The 21,743-nt window shown below is 35.8% G+C and overlaps 1 protein-coding gene across 4 annotated transcripts in view; it reads left to right on the top strand.

The window, feature by feature from the left end:
- Positions 1-21,743, top strand: part of NAV3 (neuron navigator 3) — a 364,503-nt gene that overhangs the window by 331,544 nt on the left and 11,216 nt on the right. For all 4 annotated transcript variants that reach the window (XM_060164531.1, XM_060164532.1, XM_060164530.1 and 1 more), the window contains 10 exons: positions 918-1,071; positions 2,535-2,709; positions 7,602-7,699; positions 10,211-10,306; positions 10,584-10,752; positions 11,900-12,135; positions 18,419-18,573; positions 19,619-19,690; positions 20,275-20,471; positions 21,411-21,529. In XM_060164531.1, coding sequence (XP_060020514.1) covers positions 918-1,071; positions 2,535-2,709; positions 7,602-7,699; positions 10,211-10,306; positions 10,584-10,752; positions 11,900-12,135; positions 18,419-18,573; positions 19,619-19,690; positions 20,275-20,471; positions 21,411-21,529 — 1,471 coding nt within the window. The remainder of the gene's footprint in view (positions 1-917; positions 1,072-2,534; positions 2,710-7,601; positions 7,700-10,210; positions 10,307-10,583; positions 10,753-11,899; positions 12,136-18,418; positions 18,574-19,618; positions 19,691-20,274; positions 20,472-21,410; positions 21,530-21,743) is intronic.

Here is a 21,743-nt window from a genome sequence, read left to right as displayed (position 1 = left end):
TTTCCTTGTGTGCCCAAGACAGTGGCTCACCCAGAACTCATATAAAGCAGGGCCACTATTAGAACCATTTAAGACCCTTGTACACCCTGTATAATTTCCTGACTTAGAGGAAAGAACATAGCACTATCATTTTGTGACCAGCAATGAGTCCTCACATTTTAAATGGAAAAGATATTCATTAACATAAAACAGATTCTTTTGACATACTTCCTACAAAGCTGTCTATAGAACAACAATAGGATATAATGTATATTACCTTCAGGCAGCCCCCAAGTAGCCTGCTCATTTGGGTTGAAACCTGTGATTCAGTTTCATTAGCTGATCTCCTAAATCAGCTGAGCCTACCAGGAGGATTATATAACACTCATCCATTATTTAAATATCCAAAACTAATCTCCCTGATTTATTTTCTACAATATTTACATTGAATTTGATCGTAACCTGAAGATAGTATTGTGGCAAATAAGGTTATTCTTTGCAAAATTTTACAAAACAAGAAATCAACATTTTAAGGACATAATAACTTTGCTTTAAACAAATTTCATGTTGCAAATAGAGGCTCAAGTCCCTTGAAAAATGGTAGAATGAGATGTAGTAATATTATGACTTTTCAGCTCCATAAACATCAGCAACAAGGGAATTTTGAGGATCACTTTATATACAGTAAAGATAGATTGTTTTTAAACTTCAGAAAATAGGAAGAAAAGATTAAAAGAGACGGCTACTATTTTCAGTTTTGAACCTGTGAATGTATTACTGTCTGTAAAACTCTTTTTCCTTTTCTCTAGGTATTGCCAGCAGCAAATAATCTATGTACCTGCTGGATAATATTGCAGTTCAGCTTTTAAAAGAAGCATTGCCTTTCATAATCCTCTGGCTTCCCCAACCACTGATTTTGTGCTTGTTTCTTTCTTCAGGATCTGTGAATGCACAGAGGCTGAGGCAGAGATAATTCTGCAGCTGAAGAGTGAGCTCAGAGAAAAGGAATTAAAATTAACGGATATTCGGCTGGAGGCCCTCAGCTCTGCTCATCATCTCGATCAGATCCGAGAAGCCATGAACCGGATGCAGGTCGGTCCGAAAGCACCTTCAGGGAACAAACAGGAGAGATTTAAAATGCTGCTTATTCTCTTCTCTTAGTTATTATAAAAGCAAATCTCATGTTTAAATCCTTTTCGGAAATGCACTCTGTTTATTCAGTCTCTGCACCTCATTTCTCAATACTGGATGGAGAATTTTGTCAAATCCAGGTTTGGAAGTGGAAGTGCAAACTGGCCAGTTGCACTCAAGGACCATTGAAGGCACTGTACTAGAGCTAAGGTTTTAGAGAAACTATTACAGCCCTTGCTTCTTCACTTTTCCATGATTTACCCTTATGGTAACTTTTTCCTATGCTTTTGAAATCTGACTTTACCTGTTTTCTATTGAAAAACAAACGTAATGAGGAATCAACAGAAATATAACACAAACTTTCTAAATATGAAAGTAAGTGTGATATAGAATGCCATCTGTAAAAGTAAAGCTTTTCTATTTTTTGGAAGCATCTGAAGGCTAAATTCAGAATCAGTCTGTGCTCAGACTAAGTTTTCGTTTTATTATGGTCAACCAGTAATCGCTTGGTACCACAAGATGACTGAAATAGGAAAAGCTTATTGCTGAGCAGATTCATCTGCCAATGGATATATTCATCAATAGGCTTGTGTTGTTTTTATGAGCTTAGTGCCCCATTTTGAAGGAAAAAAACCTTTTTCAGACGTTAGTTAGGATCCTGAGGTGGTAATTTTAAATCACCTTATTTATATTATTTTTGTTTTACTGTGGTTTTCAACTCTCCCTGAATTCAGAGTATTACAAACAGTATTATTTTCTACGAGATTTTAACATTACTTTCATTTAAAAATTTTTTTTTAAGTTTTTTTAAATGTTTTATTTTATTGAAGCATAGCTGATTTACAATGTCATGTTAGTTTCAGGTGTACAGCACAGTGATTCAGTTATATGTATATAACTGAATATATATATACATATATAGATTGATATAGATATAAAAAGATATTCTTTTTCAGACTCTTTTCCCATATAGGTTATTACAAAATATTGAGTATAGTTCCCTGTGCTATACAGTAGGTCCCTGTTGGTTATCTATTTTTATATATGTAGTAGTGTGTATGTTTACTTTTAAAATGAGAAATGGTATGAACTCTTCAATTATGTTATTCTTAATTCACATAAGACCATGTCATATTTGGAAAACTCCTCAAGTATATGATAGATTTTTTAAAAATTATAAACAATTCTACTGGTTAGTGTGTGTATTTGTGAATAGCTGAATATGTGTATGTGAGAGACAGAGAAAGGGATTCCTTTTCCTTCTTTGGAAGGAAATCCTGTTTTCATAATTTATGTTTGTTTATTTAATATGTCACCACATGGTTTATTTAATACATGAACCGATTGACCCTGTTAAAAGAGTTGGTACCCTTTTCTCAATCAGGCTAGCTCTATGTTTTTCATGTTTTCCATCTTCACAACAGAATGAGATTGAAATACTGAAGGCTGAAAACGACCGGCTGAAGGCAGAAACGGGGAACGCTGCGAAGCCAGCTCGGCCCCCGTCTGAGTCCGCAAGTAGCACTTCCTCCTCATCCTCACGCCAGTCCTTAGGACTCTCTCTGAACAATTTGAACATCACGGAGTCTGTTACCTCAGGTGATTTTGTGCACACACCTGCCTGAATCAAAGCATGCCTCTGACTTCACAAGCCCGGAGACCTCGAATTTGGAGACCCTTACCCAAGCTGCAGCTCTCACCCATACCCTCTTAAAAATGTTAACGTCCTAGCTCTCAGAAATAGTCCTTTTTCCTCTTATAAATTTATTTTACTTCATTATCATTTTAATTTCTTTTATTTATTTATTTTTGGCTGCGTTGGGTCTTCGTTGCTGCACATGGGTTTTCTCTAGTTGTGGAGAGCGGGGGCTACTCTTCGTTGCGGTGCGCGGGCTTCTCATTGCGGTGACTTCTCTTGTTGCAGAGCACGGGCTCTAGAGCGCAGGCTCAGTAGTTGTGGCACACGGGCTCAGTAGCTGTGGTGCACGGGCTCAGCTGGTTCACAGCACGTGGGATCCTCCCGGACCAGGGCTCGAACTGGTGTCCCCGGCATTGGCAGGCGGACTCTCAACCACTGTGCCACCAGGGAAACCCCTTCATTATCATTTTAAAAGAACATTCTGTGTGAAAGAGTAAAAAGACATAGAGATATGGTTTTCATATCATTTTTTAAAACAGTTACTTGTGTTTGAGAAGTACTTCCTCCAGGGTTACAAATAGGATGAGAAAGTAATATTCTCAGTGATGATTGTTAGTACTAATGAATATAATACTCAGAACCCCATGCAATTTGATAGTGTTTTAAGTGTACGAAGCCCGTATACAAGTGTATCAGGACCTATTCCTAAATTTGACTAGATGATCCTGCATGATGTGGCCCAGGGAGAACATAATGCTACTACATCACCCAGACTGCAGCTGTATTAGATTTTCAACAAACAAAAAGAACACACTGGATTCTATTATTGTATTCAATGGTACTAATGATGGAACAAGGGTACAGTTTTATTCAATTGCAAATAGAATCATATGACATAATGTTGTCTTAATAGCTGATGAACTATTCAGTTATAAAGTATAAGTGCTCCTATGGCATCGAATCATTCTATGTATATAAGACTTAGCTGAGGAAAGATTTACATGAGGATCTGCAGTGATTGCAAAGCACAGCCACTAGATGACACTTGGAAACCAATAATATGTATACATGTTCCTGGGCAATTTTAGATCCCGTGATAGAATTGAGAAACTTCATGGCTTACCTTAAATTACACCAAAATATAGAAAAAGAAGATAAAGATGAAAACGAAAAAGAAGAAAAAAGAAATACAGCAAGCTGATATTGATGATATTTTAATGAATCATATCTCTTGCTTCTAAAAGGTCAGAATTTTAAAAATTCTACTAATTACATCTGCCCTTCATGGTGTAAAATGAATGGCCCAAATGCATACTTGCTTTCTTCTTATAAAAGGTAACTAGAAACTAAAAGGCAAGTAGGAATTTCCTGAAGTTCATGAAAACAACGTTTATACCATTTGGCAGTGACTGGGGAAGGAAAATGAATTTTGAGAATACTCATCAAGTAAAAGAAATATTGGTAGCTAAGAAAAAACAGATGTCATAATTAAATGAGCTTATAAATCATTAGGTAAAATAAAACTACAGAAATATGGTAATAACTTGAGTGTGTAAGTTGTCTATGAAGTGTTATCATCCACATTCTTCAAAAGACGGGAAAAAAGAAAGAACAAAAATTTAAATGTATAGAATCTGAGAGTCCTGAGTCACATCCTATACATTGGCTTGCCGGTGATGAACCTGAGAGAGGTGAGGTAGGAGCCACACCTAGTGGCAGTCAGTGCCTGCCTATGTCCTGGAGCTTCACTTCTAAGGAGAGAAAAGGACTGGTACCTTATAGGATGGCTTAATGGTGGGATTTTACTGCCTGTTACATGATTTTAGTTTAGCCTATGGAAATATGATAAGGCCTGAAGGAGGCAAATTTAGTACTGAAGGTAGTTTAGGAAGAACAGCCATATAAAAATGAAACCAAAATGAATGTCTAGGAAAGACTAGGACTCATAAAGATAAATATAAAATCAAAGAAATTAAATTTACATTTTCTGTGTCCACCTAACTGATGGCCGTGATTCAGAATTTGGGGCAATTTGGTGAGGAGAGGTGTTTTTTTTTTCAAAAACGTGCTTTATAATTACCCGTTTCATGGTTTATTTTTAGTCCTATATTATTTTATTTCCTCAACTATTTTTCAGTAGCGATACTTGTGTCTGAACTAGCAAGAAAAATGTAAATCACTTGACATCACTTGACTAGGATACTTTTCAAGTCAAGTTTTCATTGCCTTCACTCTTGTTTAGTGGGTTCAAAATTGGAAATCAAAAGTGCCTTTATGCTGAGACTTTTTAATAGAAAAAGTTTCTAGAGTTCATGGTTTTTTTAAAAAAAAAGAAGTAGGCAGGAGAGAGGCTAATTGACAAATGTCCAGTTCCTGAAATAATAGTGCATGTTCCGTACATCCAGTGAAGACAGAAGTTTGAAACACCTTCAGTTTTTGTCGGAATTTCACTTGACTGTAACCAGAATGGCAAATCTTTTTTCAAAATGTTGACGGAGGACTCTAACTTATTTTCCATGAAACAACACAGAGAACCCTTATCTCAAACTGGCTGTTATTTGTATTTACTCAGAGTTGTTTGTTCAGGCAATCATCCCGTCAATGTAATGTGGGTGGGGGGTGTATATTGACTCACTCACCCAGAGTGAGTCATGATGTGCTCCTTCCACTGTCAACACAAGGAGTTAGAATAAACACACAGGGAAAAGGAGTAATGGTTAGAACAGATAAACTTACTAAACACGGAGGATAAAGTGCTTTAAAAGTGTTTTCTGTTATGTTCTCAATAACCCTACGAAGCTGGTGCTTTTGTGTCCCAAGAATTAGGAAAGTGATTATGATAATTTTTCAAGATTATGCATCCAATATGTGATAGAGCTAATATTTGAGCCCAGATCTGGATGATTCCAGTGCCTGACTCTTAACTACTGTATTCTTTTTGCTAAAGCACTTAAAACATTAAAGATTACCTTGTTGAGAATGTATACTCCAAAAGAGCAGGGAATTCATCTTCCTTCTCACCATGGTATTCATTCCCAATGCCCAGCACAGTTCCTGATTTCTTTTTTTTTAATACATTTATTTATTTATTTTTGGCTGCGTTGGGTCTTGGTTGCTGTGTGTGGGCTTTCTCTAGTTGCGGCGAGTGGGCGCTACCCTTTGTTGTGGTGCGTGGGCTTCTCGTTGCGGTGGTTTCTCCTGTTGCGGGGCACGGGCTCTAGGCACACGGGCTTCAGTAGTACCAGCATACGGGCTCAGTAGTTGTGGCTGGTGGGCTCTAGAGTGCAGACTCAGTAGTTACGGCGCACGGGCTTAGCTGCTCCGCAGCATGTGGGGTCTTCCCAGACCAGAGCTTGAACCCACGGCCCTGCATTGGAAGGCAGATTCTTAACCACAGCTCCAGCAGGGAAATCCACAGCTCCTGATTTCTGTGATGCTTAATAAACTGTGAGCTAAAAATAAATATTTTTGAATATTTATGAAGTTATGAATAATTGAGCAAAGTACTAAAGAGGTAATTTGGTCATGAATTACAAGATATTTAGATGTGAACGATAAGCCACTTTAAACTTTTGAGAAAAGGAGCAAGAAGAGAATTAAAATGACACTTAAGGAAGAGGTTTGAGTTGGATAGGAAGAATGGCGAGAGACTGGGAGGATGTTAATCTAGTAAAAAAAATAAATAAATTTCAGTAAGGGAGATTGTCTGACAATTTAAAAATTTCTAGCAGAAAAACTCCATATTCCTTAAACTCTAAATATGCTTTTGATTGTTATGGTGTTATGGCATTTTTTAAACTCCTTCCTTTGCAAAATTGCATATTCCTAATTATTATATATATTATTATTATATATTATAATAGAAGCATTTTATTTTCAGAAGGCACTTGATGAAATTGTTGCTTCTGTAATGGTACAGTCACAGTCCTTGGCTCTCTAAATTTACACTTTGAGCAGTTGAGTCCTCTTGTCACCTGGCACATGTACTCTTCAACACGTAACCAAGTTTTCTTTGTCCCCAGAAAACTATCTTCATATTAAACATAATAGCATCCTTGTCAAATGAAAACATATATGTGGGATAGTTTGCCTTAATCATTCTCCAAACTGGACATTAATCTCATATATTTTGAAAATTAATCTTTAATCACATTTTAAGGTTGGTGGGTTAAAGGTTAGCTAGCTTTATCATGCTTCTGTAACTCTTAGCTGATTACTAGAAGTATTATTTTGGTTTTGAAGCTATAAGCATAAAGAGAACAGGAAAGCAATAATTAATATATTTCTGCGGGGAAGTATAATGCCGTGGTTGAAATTCAAAACATTACCTAAAATTATCGATACAAGGTGAGTAGTCATATAGCAGGGAATGTGCCAAATGCTTGAAAATCATTTCAGTTTCCAGTCAGTCTCACCACCTTTGCATTCATAACTACATGGGTGATGAGCTTGGATGTTTTCGGTTGGATAGAAAACTCAGATTGCTTTTCAGTTTGTCACAGTTATAATGGTAACTATTACTCAGGTATTACTCATACCTGTGCATAATAGAAAAAAGGAAACCCCTTATTTCCTCATCTAAATGCAATGGGTGCCCAACACTTGGGTGAAGATCTTTGGAAGCAGAAATAAATTCTTAGATGGAAACTTTAACCCAACACAGTCACTCACCTTCTTGGAAGCTGAGGTTTTTCAAACCAGTTAGGTTAGAATGGGTGGCAGAAAATCTGAATATTCCCATCGAAAGATGTAAAACTATGAGGGAGAAAACGATGACAGTAAAGACATCCAAGCTAATGTGACTCTATTGTATGTGTGTGTGTTTGTGTGTGTTTCTTTGAAAATTTGGTAGATATTTTGCTCGATGATGCTGGTGATGCAACCGGACATAAAGATGGCCGCAGCGTGAAAATTATAGTCTCCATAAGCAAGGGCTACGGTCGAGCCAAGGTATTTCTTTAACCTTAAGTTCTTTATTACTAAAAGATGAGAATGACCATGAATCAAATAAGTATTTGTCATAAATATACTATCAGCAATGTTTGTCTCGGCATTGGCCTAATCTATTATAAAAGCATGAAAGTTAGGGACTCGAAAGAAATGACATCATCCTATAGGTAAAAATGTGTCTCAGTATGTCATGTTCATTCACTGAAAACAATATTGGCTGTCAGCCACCCTCATTTCTAAAACCAAAAAAGCACATTGCTTTCTTTGACATTAACATTTTGTCTAACTAAATACAGGTGATATTTATGATGTATAGAAACATGTTGCTAGAGCTGCCAAGATGGTCTTTGTACAAAGAAGAGACTATAAGTTATATGGCTCTTCTAGACACTGGAAAGATATATTTTATTGAACTCACTATAACAAATTCCATTGACGCTACTTGTGTGTATCATTTTAAAGCAAGGTCTTAGATGATAAGGCAAATATTCTAATTTTTCTGGAATCAGATATTGCCTTCAAATTGGCAATACCATTCTGACCCTAGCCTCTTCTTGAAACTAAAACTATTATTTCAAGTTGAAATTGTAGTTCAGTGGCCAAAACTACAAATTTATAAGTATCCAAAAATGTTTTATCAGACAGAAAAACAAAAAAATCTTCAGAATTTTAAGATAATTGCAGTATTGAAGTTTGAAAAGTGAGCTAGCAATTGTGAATTTTTACACTGAGCATATATTCCAAGAATTCTAATGCCATAAACTTTCTGCTTGAGCTGCAGATCTGTGCCTGAATTTCCCAAGTGGGTCTTTATGTAAAAGACTGTAATAGTCTCAGTGAAGCTTAGATAGTCTAATGATCTCTGATTTGAAAGCAGCTGCTTAAAAGCACTGTATGCATGTCCGTTTTGACTCAGTTACAATAACGCTGTAAAACAAGTTTTCTTTTTCAAAATAATTCTGAAAGATAATATTTTTGAACATTGGAAAGTAGTTGTCTTAGTCTTCTTGGGTTACCATAACAAAATACTATAGATTGGGTGGCTTAAACAACAGAAATTTATTTTCTCACAGTTATTAAGTCCAAGATCAAGGTGCTGGCTGATGTGGTTCCTGGTGAGGGCTCTCTCCTTGGGTTGCAGATGACTGCCTTCTTCCTGTGTCCTCACTTGGACTTTCTTCAGTGTTTGTACTTGGGGAGAGAGAAAGAGATCTGTCTCCTACTTCCCCTACTTAGAAGGCCACTAATCCCATGATGAGAGACCCACTCTCATGGCCTAATCTAGCTCTTATTGCCTCCTTCTGGCTCCATTTCCAAATACCATCAATTGGGGGTTGAGGCTTTAATATATGAATTTGGGGGGAGGGACACAAACATTCAGTCTATAACAGTTGTTACAAAATAAGAATGGTTTGCTGTGAATTTCTCAACTTTTTCTGTAACAGATATTGGCTTCAGGTTATATCTAAATAGTGCTGATAATCATTTACCCTTATAAAGTTAAATGTTGCAGATGAAGAAATTGAGGCTCTGAGCCAGCTAAGTGACTTGAACTAACATCACATTTCTTAATTACATGGTAGATGTTGTGTGTTGTGGAATCCATGTCTTCTAACACCTGACTCAGTTATTTTTCCACCTCTTAAGGACTATGCAAGTTGGTGACTAGAATCAGGATTGTGATATATCAACTGTCTAATTATATATACTGGTGTCATGATCACTATCTCATGTAACCATTCCAGTCAACATAAAAACGGCTTCAGTTAGACTATAAATTGAATTGCTTACTTTTCTAATATATGTAGAAATTCCTCAAAATCCCATCCTACAAAAACGATAAATTTGGGACATTTGTTTGTCTTATAAAGGAGTTCTTTGCTTGACAAAATGAGTCCTGTAGGATTCCCTGGCAAGTTCTTCTAAATATTGAATTTTCTGATACATTCAAAATGGGACCTGTGTTGTGAATATGTGAATGCCATACTACCATGGATAACTTATTTTTCAAAGCTGGACTGGATATTAGAGATAACCTAAATAAAAAAACAAACTGAGTTTTGGACTTAACAAAGATAAGATCACAAAAACATTAAGATGAGGCTCTAGGACTCATGATATAGTTCTGTTCCATCTCTATCACTATTTCCCTCCTACCAAGTTGCTTCTCTTCAGGAATGCACCCACTGCATTAAAACGGAAGACTTGTTCTCTCCTGGCCCTTTCCCTTCTACTGAACAGGTCATGAATCAGTTTTCCTTGACCATACCACTTCATCTAATCTCTTTCTCTCTTGTTTTTGTTGCTATCCTGTTACTTTGTTAGTTAGTTTGTTTGTTTGTTGGGGTATTTTGTATAATCCACTGTGTATGTCTGTTATTATAAAACCCATAGGTTTAATCTATATTTTAGTGTTAATCACCACTAATATTAATATTTTTAGTAGAAGATATCATAATAAAAAAAGACACACAGTTGGATTTTATCTTGTTTTATTTTGTTCTTACTTAGGATCAGAAGTCTCAGGCATATTTGATAGGATCCATTGGTGTCAGTGGAAAAACCAAGTGGGATGTCTTAGATGGTGTAATTAGACGTCTCTTTAAGGTAAGTTGTGCAAGACATCCTGATATTAATTTTCAAATGTGTTTCATTTTGGATGCTTCCCTTAGCTTTAATGGCATAGAGATATCTGCTTTTCCTCTCTTCCATTTCAAATATTAAGGAAAGTTTTCTCTCTTTATGCTGTTTGATATTAATTGTTCTTATATTACCCATTTCTAAAATTCTTGATAGCTAGCTTCACATCCCCATGAGTTTTGTATTTGTTGTAGAGGAGTTGGACCTCTGTTTTGACTTTCATTTTTTGTGTATACCATTTCAGGAATATGTATTCCGAATTGATACATCCACTAGCCTTGGTCTGAGCTCTGACTGCATTGCCAGCTACTGTATAGGAGATTTAATTAGATCCCATAACCTAGAAGTGCCTGAACTGCTGCCTTGTGGATACCTTGTCGGCGATAATAACATCATCACTGTGAACCTGAAAGGTAAGAATAAAAATGAAAAGCACAGTTGTATTTTTTTACCAACATTTATTTTCTTTTCTTTTTTGCAGTTTCCCTTCAAATTTTCATATTTGAAAACTATGTTAACCACTTTGATAATTTTGATATGATATGAGCTGTATTTATATTTAAAACACTAAAATCCTACTAAAAACACAAAAATCCAAGTAAATGAAATTCTTTGAGTTTTGAGATGTAATTTCGAAGTTTCTCCAAGACTCAGAAAAACAAATGTGATGTAGCGAATTTCAATTTTCTAGATTTTCCCCATTATCATCTTAGATTTAGGGGAGATTCAAAAAGTTTATTGCATATTCCAAGGTAATATATTCATTCTTTTACCTTTAATTTTAAAATATGTATACCCAATAAGTACCCACTGGGGATAGAGAATGGAAGTTAAGAATCAGGGATGAGAAATTCTCTTTGCTTTGAATAATGTGACTAATTCTAGGCAAATGGAATATCTAAAGTATGCTTGTATCCATAATTCCTTGTTCATATATGTTAAAGAGTCAGAACACATCTATATAAACTATAGATTAATAGAGGGATTTGTCAATATTTGATTTTATGATTAAGGTAATTGGGTGAGTAAAAGGAGAAACTGTTGCTCTCCTTCTTAATTCCTTACCAAATACCTATTATATTTATATTCTTCAAAAGCTTAAGGGGTGGTACAGCTGGGATGTATAATGAGAGCTAGAGGGAAATAAAGAGAAGGAGGAAAGAGGAAGAAAAAGAGAAGAACATACACACTTTTATACTTTTAATTTTTACATTTATTCTTAACAAAACTACCACCTTCAAAGAGAAGGAGGATTTTATGATAGAATTCATAGTAATGCTTCCATCTCTTTGTGGAAACATAAGTGAGAAGCATGAAATAGACGAGGGAAGTCTAAGCAAAGAGGAAAAACCTGCTTTCATTTGGATGTTCACTCTGCCTTATTACTGATGTTTTCTGTCTTAAAATAGCAACACACGTGGGATCAAATGTCAAGGAAAGTATCTTGCAAGGACTGCATTCCAGTGGCTAACAAAGCCCAGTTGCCAGTTGACACTCTATTTTAATTTCAAGCTTATGTAGAACAATAAGCCACACTCTTCCCTTTGTTTCTCCCTTCAGGGGTAGAAGAAAACAGTTTGGACAGTTTTGTTTTTGATACGCTGATTCCTAAACCAATTACCCAAAGGTACTTTAACTTGTTGATGGAGCATCACAGAATTATACTCTCAGGACCTAGTGGTACTGGAAAGACCTATTTAGCAAACAAACTTGCTGAATATGTAATAACCAAAGCTGGGAGGAAAAAAACAGAGGATGCGATTGCCACTTTTAATGTGGACCACAAGTCTAGTAAGGTAAGTCAAGGCTCCTAAGACAACTGCTGCTATTTATCTGTGTCTTAAGCAGCTGAGCTTTAAGATTATATGAAACTTCCATATTGTACATGGAAACATATCCAGCTCTTCGGCTGAAACTAGAATCTGGTGAATGACTAAACCCTATTTCATGAATTTGAACAAGACTGCTCAGTGACATTCAGGTATCAGGTGTTCACAAGCATTGAGAATGGACAGAAGAAAAGGAGAGAGTCTCTGATGTCTGATTTCTCGTAGACATCATTTAGGAAGTATTAGAGCAGAAAGAGATCCATGCAAATACAACAGAAACAAGAGGCCATGAGTCTTCCTGCAGGAATCAGAGCTTTATAAAAGCCAATACTTGGTCTAGGTCATAATAAGTAAGTAGGAATTAACTGAGATGTTGCAGCAATGGGGATTTGGGTGTAATTAATATATTCTAAGCAGAAATTCTGGGAGCAGCAATTTGTTTACATCATATTTCTATAGGATTTCTGCTTAGGAACCTTAGGAAATTGAACAATATTCCATTTCACCATCTGCTAAGGTTTAATGTACCATAATCATCCTGAGTGCTCTCAGCTCTTAAATAGGCATGAGGGACTATAAAACCCAGCCAGTACTTTCGTACATTCACAGTGAAATAAAGAATCCTAAGAAGGAAATAGTTGATGCCTAACATATTCCTAACACTGGACTATTTTTGCCTATAGTTATTTACATTCTCAATCAGTGCAACCTAAGGTTCTCTTAGGAAACTACATCTGGTATAAGCAATACCTTGAAGATATCCAGATGATACTGGGTTCTGTTGTTTTTCTAGAGATAACCTGGTTAGATGATCTAAACTGACCCAGTCTTGCAGAAACCTCTGGCCTGCAAATTTTTAGAAAAGAAACATGACTCCCCAAAGCAACCCAAACCCACTGGATTCTTGACATAAACAAGACATTTAATCTAGTGAACAAAAATTTCTTAAAGGAGTAGTTCATTAAGTCCATATCACTGACCAACTGTGGGACCTAGGGCTGATTGTTAAATTTCTTTGTGCCTTACTTTTCCCAGCTGTAAAATGGGAAAAAATAGTGGGGTTGTGGTAAGGACTAAATGGGTGTGTATCTGTGTGTGTGTGTGTGTGTGAGAGAGAGAGAGAGACAGACAGACAGACAGAAAGACAGATAGAAGCAGGGAGAGGGAGAGAATAGTACAAGTAGCAAGCACCACCTAAGGGTTGCCTGCAGTTATTAATTATAGCTCTTGGTTCCCAATACTGTAACGGCTTCTTACACAAATACACACAGACACATACAGACCACCCACCCCCATCACATACACAGATCTTTGTTCAAAATTGGCTTATATGTATTTTTCAAGGAGAACAAAGGTGTGTATAAAGCATGATGGGATCTCTTAATGTGGACTCAATACAGCACATGAATTCCGAGTGTTTCTTTGGAACTCAACACTATTTGGATTGTGGTTGAACCACCCATTCTCATTTCAAGTAGAGAGAGACATGGCATCTGAGGCAGAATATTGAACTCCCTTTTTTTTTTTGCGGTACGCGGGCCTCTCACTGTTGTGGCCTCTCCCGTTGCGGAGCACAGGCTCCGGACGCGCAGGCTCAGCGGCCATAGCTCACGGGCGCAGCCGCTCCGCGGCATGTGGGATCTTCCCGGACCGGGGCACAAACCCGTGTCCCCTGTATCAGCAGGCGGACTCTCAACCACTGCGCCACCAGGGAAGCCTTGAACTCTTCTTTAAGCAGAAGCAGGAAGAGCACAGTTGTTTGCTTCAGCCTACACCTTTAATGCCTCCAGTGAATTCTGGGTCTCCTCATAGCTTTATTTAAAAGCTTTTAGCACATTTTGTTTTCTTTTCAGCCAAAATGATGAAAGAATTGACATCTCTTAATTACCCTCAGTGCTCTCTTTGGTGTTTCCTTAATGTTGATGTGACAGAACTCTTTAGAAGTTACTTCTGTTATGAAAAAACAAGTGGTTGGAAGATGAGAGAAGAATAGATTTATTAGAGGAAACAGGCATTTTGATAAAGTTGGAGAATCACTTAAAATCAAGTTTCGAATCAGATAGATTGACTTGGATATAATTCGACATGCTAAAATAAAGTAGGGTAACTTAACATTAGTTCTAAAATTTGCCTCACTCCAAAATATACTGTTATATATAAGTTCTTTTTATTTCAGTTAAAAAAATGTTTAGTACTTGGAGATATTCTTAATAATAATTTATATGTCCTTTAAAATTTGATCAAATATATCCAGCACTCTTATTTTCTACTTTTTCTGAATAAAATCACTTGTGCCATTTTGAGTTCAGTTTAATCTTTGTTATTACAAACTGATGAAAAATGAAGCTTGCCAAGAGCCTTTGAACAGAACAAATGATGCTAGTAAACAGTAATAGGAAGAAATCCATGGACAAATCACATGGCATTCATCACCAAGAAAGCACAAACTACAACTAACAAATGCTTATTGTTTCTTTAGGTTTGTAAGATTTGAATGAGCTGTCAGTAACGTTGCATACCAAGTCATGGCCAGAGAATTTGGCCAATTATTGCCAAACTGTCAGAGAATCCACACTTTATTTTCGGGGGGTTGATGGTATGTGAGAGTGGTATAGAGAAATGGGGATGACAGGTTGGGATTGTAGGAAGGATGCTGCCAAGTGTAGATTTGCTTAAGTAAAGGGTGAATGAGGTACGAAATAAATTCTTTTCCTGAGAAATGGAACTGTGTAACTGCTGACATGCTTTCTGCTATGCCTTCGATAGCTCTGAAGAGACAAAGCCACAAATCACTCACTGATTCCGAAAAAAGCCAATAATAAACCATCAAATGAAAAAAATCTTTTCATGTTTTTGTTCCCTCTGCATTTTAGATTCTTTTCCTCTTCCCACTCTTCAAGCCCTCTCTCGAGTTGCCAGCTGGAATATTTTGATTGAAAGCAGGACACATAAACAGTTACACTTTGTGACATTTGATATGGTGGGCCCAGAGGCTAGAGATGGATTAAGTAAAGAATATGTGGCCAACTGAAGCCACTTGGAAGGTTAGGTGGGAAAAGATCAGAAAGCTGAACTTGGCAGATTCATTCTGAGTGTGTCTGGAGTCAAAATCAGAGATAGCAATGATCAATAGTTTTTGTATAACTGCTGTGTTCTGTGTATATTTTCAAAGCATGGGATTCACCTCATTATCAATGTCCATCTAGTAGATATACCTGTTTTTTTCTGCCCGATTAGATCTTGGACATGAAACTTCTAATGCTAATGTATCAGTACTTCAATCTAAGATTTTACCCTGATTAAGCTAGAGTGGGGATCATGAAGTGATTTCAGAGAGGTTTGAGAAAACTCAAGTTGTATGACCAAATTATTTGTGTATGCCTGTTTCTACTTGTGACTGGTCCGTAGCTTTCATTAGATTCCCAAAGGGATCTACTACCCTTCTCAAGATGACAGAGGACCACAATAGAATCTAATGGCCCTGTTTTTCCAAAATCACCCGGTGCTGCTTCTTTACCAAATTCAATTCAAACTTCTCCCCCTCCCCTGCCCCCTTCAGCTCCACCACCTCCTCCTCTCCCCCCACCTCTCTCTCCCTCTTTTGATCCGTATATACTAAATTGCTATAATTGATCCCCCCTTTCTAGAAATTGTTCTGATTTTCATGATTATCATTCTCTCCTTGTCTCCTTCCTACCCTCTAGTAAGCTGCTGCTCAGTGCCTTTCACTGACTGTTTTTCCTTCACCTTCCAGTAAATGAAAATATTCCCCAACATTCTGTTCTCTCCCACCTCTGTTCTCATCTGGATAACTCCCTTGTTTCAACTTGTATTGGCTCCAATTGGACACTATTGGCCATGCCCACTCTTCCATATAGTAGGCATTTCTATTAGCTTACAAGTATGTTTTCATTAGTGTACTAAATATACATGTTTAGGGATGCCAGTTTCAATTCTTGTATATTTGTGATGTATCTGTGAAAATATATCACAAATCCATCTTCTTTCATCCATCCCTACTACCATTACCCTCCCACCCAAATAAACACTCTGTCACTTACTTGGACTATTGCAATTGTTTACTAACTGCTTGATTTACAACTTGCATTAAATCCCCCTCCTCTCTCTGCCTCTTTATCCTTGCACCTCATGGAAATAGAATGTCTTCTATTCATTCATAATTCTTCTTTCATAATTAAAAGCTGACCACATTAAAATCCTGCAGTGTTTCCCCACTGCTTTCTGCTCTAGGTCAAAAATCTTCCCATACTTCTACTATTTCTCTTGAGTCCCACAGTGTCTCTTGGCTTCAGCAATTTCAGTATCTCTTGACTGGTTTCTCTTCCTCCTTTGCAATATACTTACCACACTTTGAAATCATGATTCTGACTACATCACTCAGATCCCCAGAATAGTCAATGTTTCTTCACTGTCAGTAGGAAAAGTCCAGTAGTCTTACCAACCATTCAAGGTTGCAAACTTTCCTTTCCAATTTATTTACCACTCTTTCACAAAACATATACTACTGGGTTTTTCCTACATGGATATCATATTTTTATGTTTCTGCCTTTGTTCTTCTCCATCTATGAAGGAAGCTCTTCTTCCATTTTTAAGCATCACAGTATTACCTAATCTTTAAAATAAAGGGTTAATAGCAAATAATACACCACCACAAAGTCTTTCCCAGAAGCTGCAAGTAATCTTTACATGCTCTGAACAAAATCTTTAGTGTATATTCTTTTGAGGTAACGTATTAGTTTTCACTGTGAATTTTAGTTATCTATATACATGCCTAACCTATTCTGGGCAGTAAGCATCTTGAATGTGTTTTCCATTTCTAATTAATCATCCTATCCTTCACATGTATGTCTCCTTCGATAAATAAATTTCTCTACCCTGGGGAAAACAACAACATATGAATGGTGCACATGTTTATATAGTAAAATCCAAATTCCTCTGCATGGATTCAAAGTCTTTTCGATTTCCCCTTTCATTGAGATCACTACTGCCATGGACCATTTCTCTTGCAAAAGCAGAACACCAGTATTTCTCCCAACACATCACACACTCGTATCTTCCACCTCTTACGCTTTACTCTTTATTCTTCAATTACAGCTCCTGCCCTCATACGCTATAGTTCTATGAACCTTAAATCTGGATTAGATGCCTCTCTTTAGTTTTTCTATAGTGTTTTATGCATTTCAGTTATCACATTGCCTTGAGACTTCTTGTTGGCCTGCCTTTCTATCAGCTCTAATGCCTGAATATAAAAGTAATATAAAAGTACCTGGCACATAGTAGGCGCTTGCTAAAGCTGTGTTGAAAGAGTAAAAAACTACGTACTTATCATTTGGAATTCTATTCATTATTCAAGATCCATCATGAAATTGTTTTTTAACCCTGCTCAAGATGTACAAATGGAAAATGTCATTGTGAATATGCAAATATTATGGAAATGCTCTTACTGATTAGGATAATTCTAAGAAATCTAATTATATTTCTGGCCTACCCATCTGTGAGAGCAATCAGTGAACTGGTTATCATATTTAGATTAAAAGCTATTAGAAAGGAATAATATCTGTAAAGAACCAAGAAGCTTAATAAATGCTAAATGCTAATGTCAAGTGACCTAATGAACTATAACACATTTTGTCTGTTGTTATAAATTACAACAATTGCAAGCAGATAATAAATAAATAACAAATCAACCAACCAACCAACCAACCACAGTTTTATTTGAGTCCCAGGCCTGTATTTTCAGATGCACCTCATCAAAATGAATTGGAATTAAAATATTTAAAGTCTTATTGGAAACTTAGGGGGTACCATTTTGGATTTAGTGTATACTTGAAATTATAAGGTTTGCTAAAATCCATCTTTATCATTGTAATACCAAAAACAAGAATGAATCTCAGTATTTGTGGTTTATCCTAAGAGCTCATATCCAGAATTCTTTTTTTTTTCACTTTTCTTCCAGGGAGAAAACAACTGAGGAGTGTGTCCTTGTGTTTACAGCTTTATATTTACTTCAGGTGTCCTGTACTGGCTTTTCTCTTTCCTTTAAAAGTGTATCCTCTCAACATTGGATGTTTTTTTGCTTTGTAGAGTAAGGTTTTATATCAATGGAATGATCTGTGAGTTTTAATCAAAGAACCTGGATGGACGACAAAATGTATCATTCCTAAACTATGAATTGCTTTCCATTGGTATAAATTTCTCATTAACATATTTGTTTTCTTTTTTTTTAAAGGAATTGCAACAATATCTAGCTAACCTGGCTGAACAATGCAGTGCGGATAATAACGGTGTAGAGCTTCCAGTTGTAATAATTCTTGATAATCTTCATCATGTGGGCTCTTTGAGTGATATCTTCAATGGTTTTCTCAACTGTAAATACAATAAATGGTATGCTTGTGAAATATTTCGAGTGATAAGATATGAAAAAATGGTGATCAAATATGCATTCTTGTGCCTTTATACCTTTTAAGACGCATAGTGGATGCTATTAATTTGAGAAGCCTTCATTACTATTATACCATATTTCCAAAGAACCTCTGTGTGTTCATTAGAACATCTATTTATTCATTCAACAACTGCGTCCCAGGCACTTTTATGGCAACATTACTTACTTGATGATGTTACCTTCTACAGGTATGCTAGAAGTCTGGGAGACCATTATCAATGATGGAATGTTTGAATCAGGGAAATTAAGAACTAGAACGAAGCTATAGAGCTCTTGTTTCACTCTTAGTCCATTTAAAGTTTAAATTCAGCCTTCCTATAGAAATAATTTTAATACATTCAGATATACCTCTCTCCACTAGTGATTCTAATTTTTAACTATTTACATGAAAGAAAAGGTTAAAGTAGGGTATAAAAAAAATCTGAAAACCCACTTAAGATTCACTATAGTATGGCCTCTAAAAAAAGACATATAAGAACAACAACATAAATGTTAGTTTTAATGGTGCAAGTAACCCAGTTATCTCTGCTAGAGATTTTTTAAATGTTAAAAATTAATCAGCATAAAATAAATATTGAAACAAGAATACAAATTCTTTCATGTTATTAAGAACCTTTGAAATAATTATGAAACAAAAGAAAAAAATTAATGAATTAGATTATAAGCACAAGAATCATAAGATGTTGGAGTAGAGTGAGATCACTGCGATTATTCTGTCTAATCTTTTCATTTCATAGATGAGAAAACATGGGATTAGAGAGGGAAAATGATTTGCTTAGGATGCCAGATCTGAAATTAGAACCCCAAATCTTAATTTCCAGTTCAGTGATCTTTGTCATTTTCCAACCAAACACTACAAAATTACCCTTTTACAGCCTAATGTTAAAATGGAAAAATCCATATTTATCTAAATTGTTTTCGCAGACAATTTTAATGTATTAATCTCTTTTACCTTTAGTACATATAAATTTTCTTTTTTTTCCCCAGTCCATATATTATTGGAACAATGAATCAGGGAGTTTCTTCATCACCAAATCTAGAGCTGCATCACAATTTCAGGTGAAGATAAATTGAATTTTTTTAATATTGTCTCATTTCTGTTTGCTTTTGGTTATTGTTTTTTCCATTTGTACGTTGAGAAATCCTGCCATTGGTGACCTGGGGTGTGAAAATAATTCTCACTTCTTCTGACACTCTTTCTCAAGCAGACATTTTGTGATCCTCAATCTGTAATCAGAAGTGTTTCTTTCAAAAAGAAGAAAAAAAGAAATGTTTTTTCTGCTCACTATGTCCTGGCTAAAGTAGAGCACTTTTTTTCTAAGTGTGAGAAATGTGAAGACAGTTCCTATTTCAGGATTTGTGATTCTCCTACAGAAGAGTGCTCAGCCTGTACATGCCCACTCACTGCTGTGACGCACATAAGCTTCTCTTTAGCTCAAGATGAAAAGTTAGTTACAGTATAGCTCTAATGCTAATAGACCTTCTCATCCCTTTGATCATTAACATATGGCCACCAATTAAATTAGGAACATTATTACTTTATATTGGAAAGAGAATCACTGTAGACTTAAAGTTTAATTTATATAAAAGTTTAATTTATATAAAGATTTCTGAGTTTTTGGTTTTTTTCTCTCTTTTTGTAGGTGGGTACTATGTGCAAACCACACAGAACCAGTAAAAGGCTTTTTAGGCAGATATCTTCGAAGGAAACTGATAGAGATGGAAATTGAAAGGAACATACGCAATAATGACCTAGTCAAAATTATAGATTGGATTCCTAAGACATGGCATCATCTCAACAGTTTTTTGGAAACACACAGTTCTTCTGATGTTACCATTGGTGAGTTCCAAAATTGCAATATGCCATTTTCCAGGAACTACGAGTACGTGGTAAAGATGGCCAGATTGGAGGGCAGAAAATAACAAGTGAAGCTAATGTTTTTCAAACTTCCAGAGATTTAAGTTTTCATTTTTTTTTCCTTCTGAAAGTTTGCCTTCTTCCAAGCTTTGCATAAATATTTCTAATTAGATTCATTTTGTCTGACTATTATGGTTTACTAAGATTTTACTGACATCGAATAAGTTTAATATAGACAAATATCTAAAAATCAGATAACCATTTGAAATAAATTGTGTCTGTTTAGAGTACCTTTCTTTATGCTAAAAACAAATATTAGCTTATGGCTCATATCAAATATAGTTGTGAGAGAAGATTTTAGTTAGAGATAATTTAAGTGTTTTACATTTTTCATGAAGACAAAATTGTTTGAATTATTTTCTTGAGTTGGCATAAAGATGTTTGTTTTTGTATTCCTTCTTAAATTGCATGAAAAAAATGTCCCTTTCCCATTGCGGTGGATCATAAAGACATACTCACTAAAGACACAGGGTAAATTAGAAAGAACAATTCTATATTTGTGATCAGAAGACCAAGGCAGAGACCCACTTCTGCAAATAATGACATATTTTGTATTTGACAATTCATTCCAGCATAGTTTTGTCATTTGTAAAATGGGGCAGATTGACTGGATTATGACCTTTAAGGTTTCTCCTGATGCTAAAATGTTACATTTTAGATGAAGGTTTTAGTGTAAAAAGAAAGGAGGGTCCTGGAGATTGGGTCTTCAGTGAAATACACTTTAATATAATCAAACTGGCCAAGATTATAATTTTCTAAGAATCCTATAAGAAACATTCCCCCCAAATGGTGTCTAAATATGGGTTTAGATTGCTACATATAATGGTTCTTAAAAATGTTTTGTTATTTGTTTCTTCTCAGGTCCTCGACTTTTCCTTCCTTGCCCCATGGATGTAGAAGGTTCTAGAGTATGGTTCATGGATCTCTGGAACTATTCTTTGGTACCTTATATTCTGGAGGCAGTGAGAGAAGGTCTGCAGGTATAGTACTCAATTTTCTTTACTGTTTTAAAAAACTAAGTGAAAAAAATCATCCTTTAAAAGCAAAAATAATTCATTTCTCTGAGTATTTGTGCAGAAAAATAAGGCATGAACTATGTAAATATAGTGGTAAAGTTTGAAAGAACAAATAGTATACACTACTTTTTTTCTGTTCTGAGAATAAATATGTAGGAGAAAGAGAAAGCACAGTTAT

Source organism: Lagenorhynchus albirostris, chromosome 11 (assembly GCF_949774975.1).
Source record: "Lagenorhynchus albirostris chromosome 11, mLagAlb1.1, whole genome shotgun sequence".
NCBI classification, from domain to species: Eukaryota; Metazoa; Chordata; class Mammalia; order Artiodactyla; family Delphinidae; genus Lagenorhynchus; species Lagenorhynchus albirostris.
Note: the sequence above shows the minus strand (reverse complement) of the source record. Positions and strands in the feature narration are given on the sequence as shown.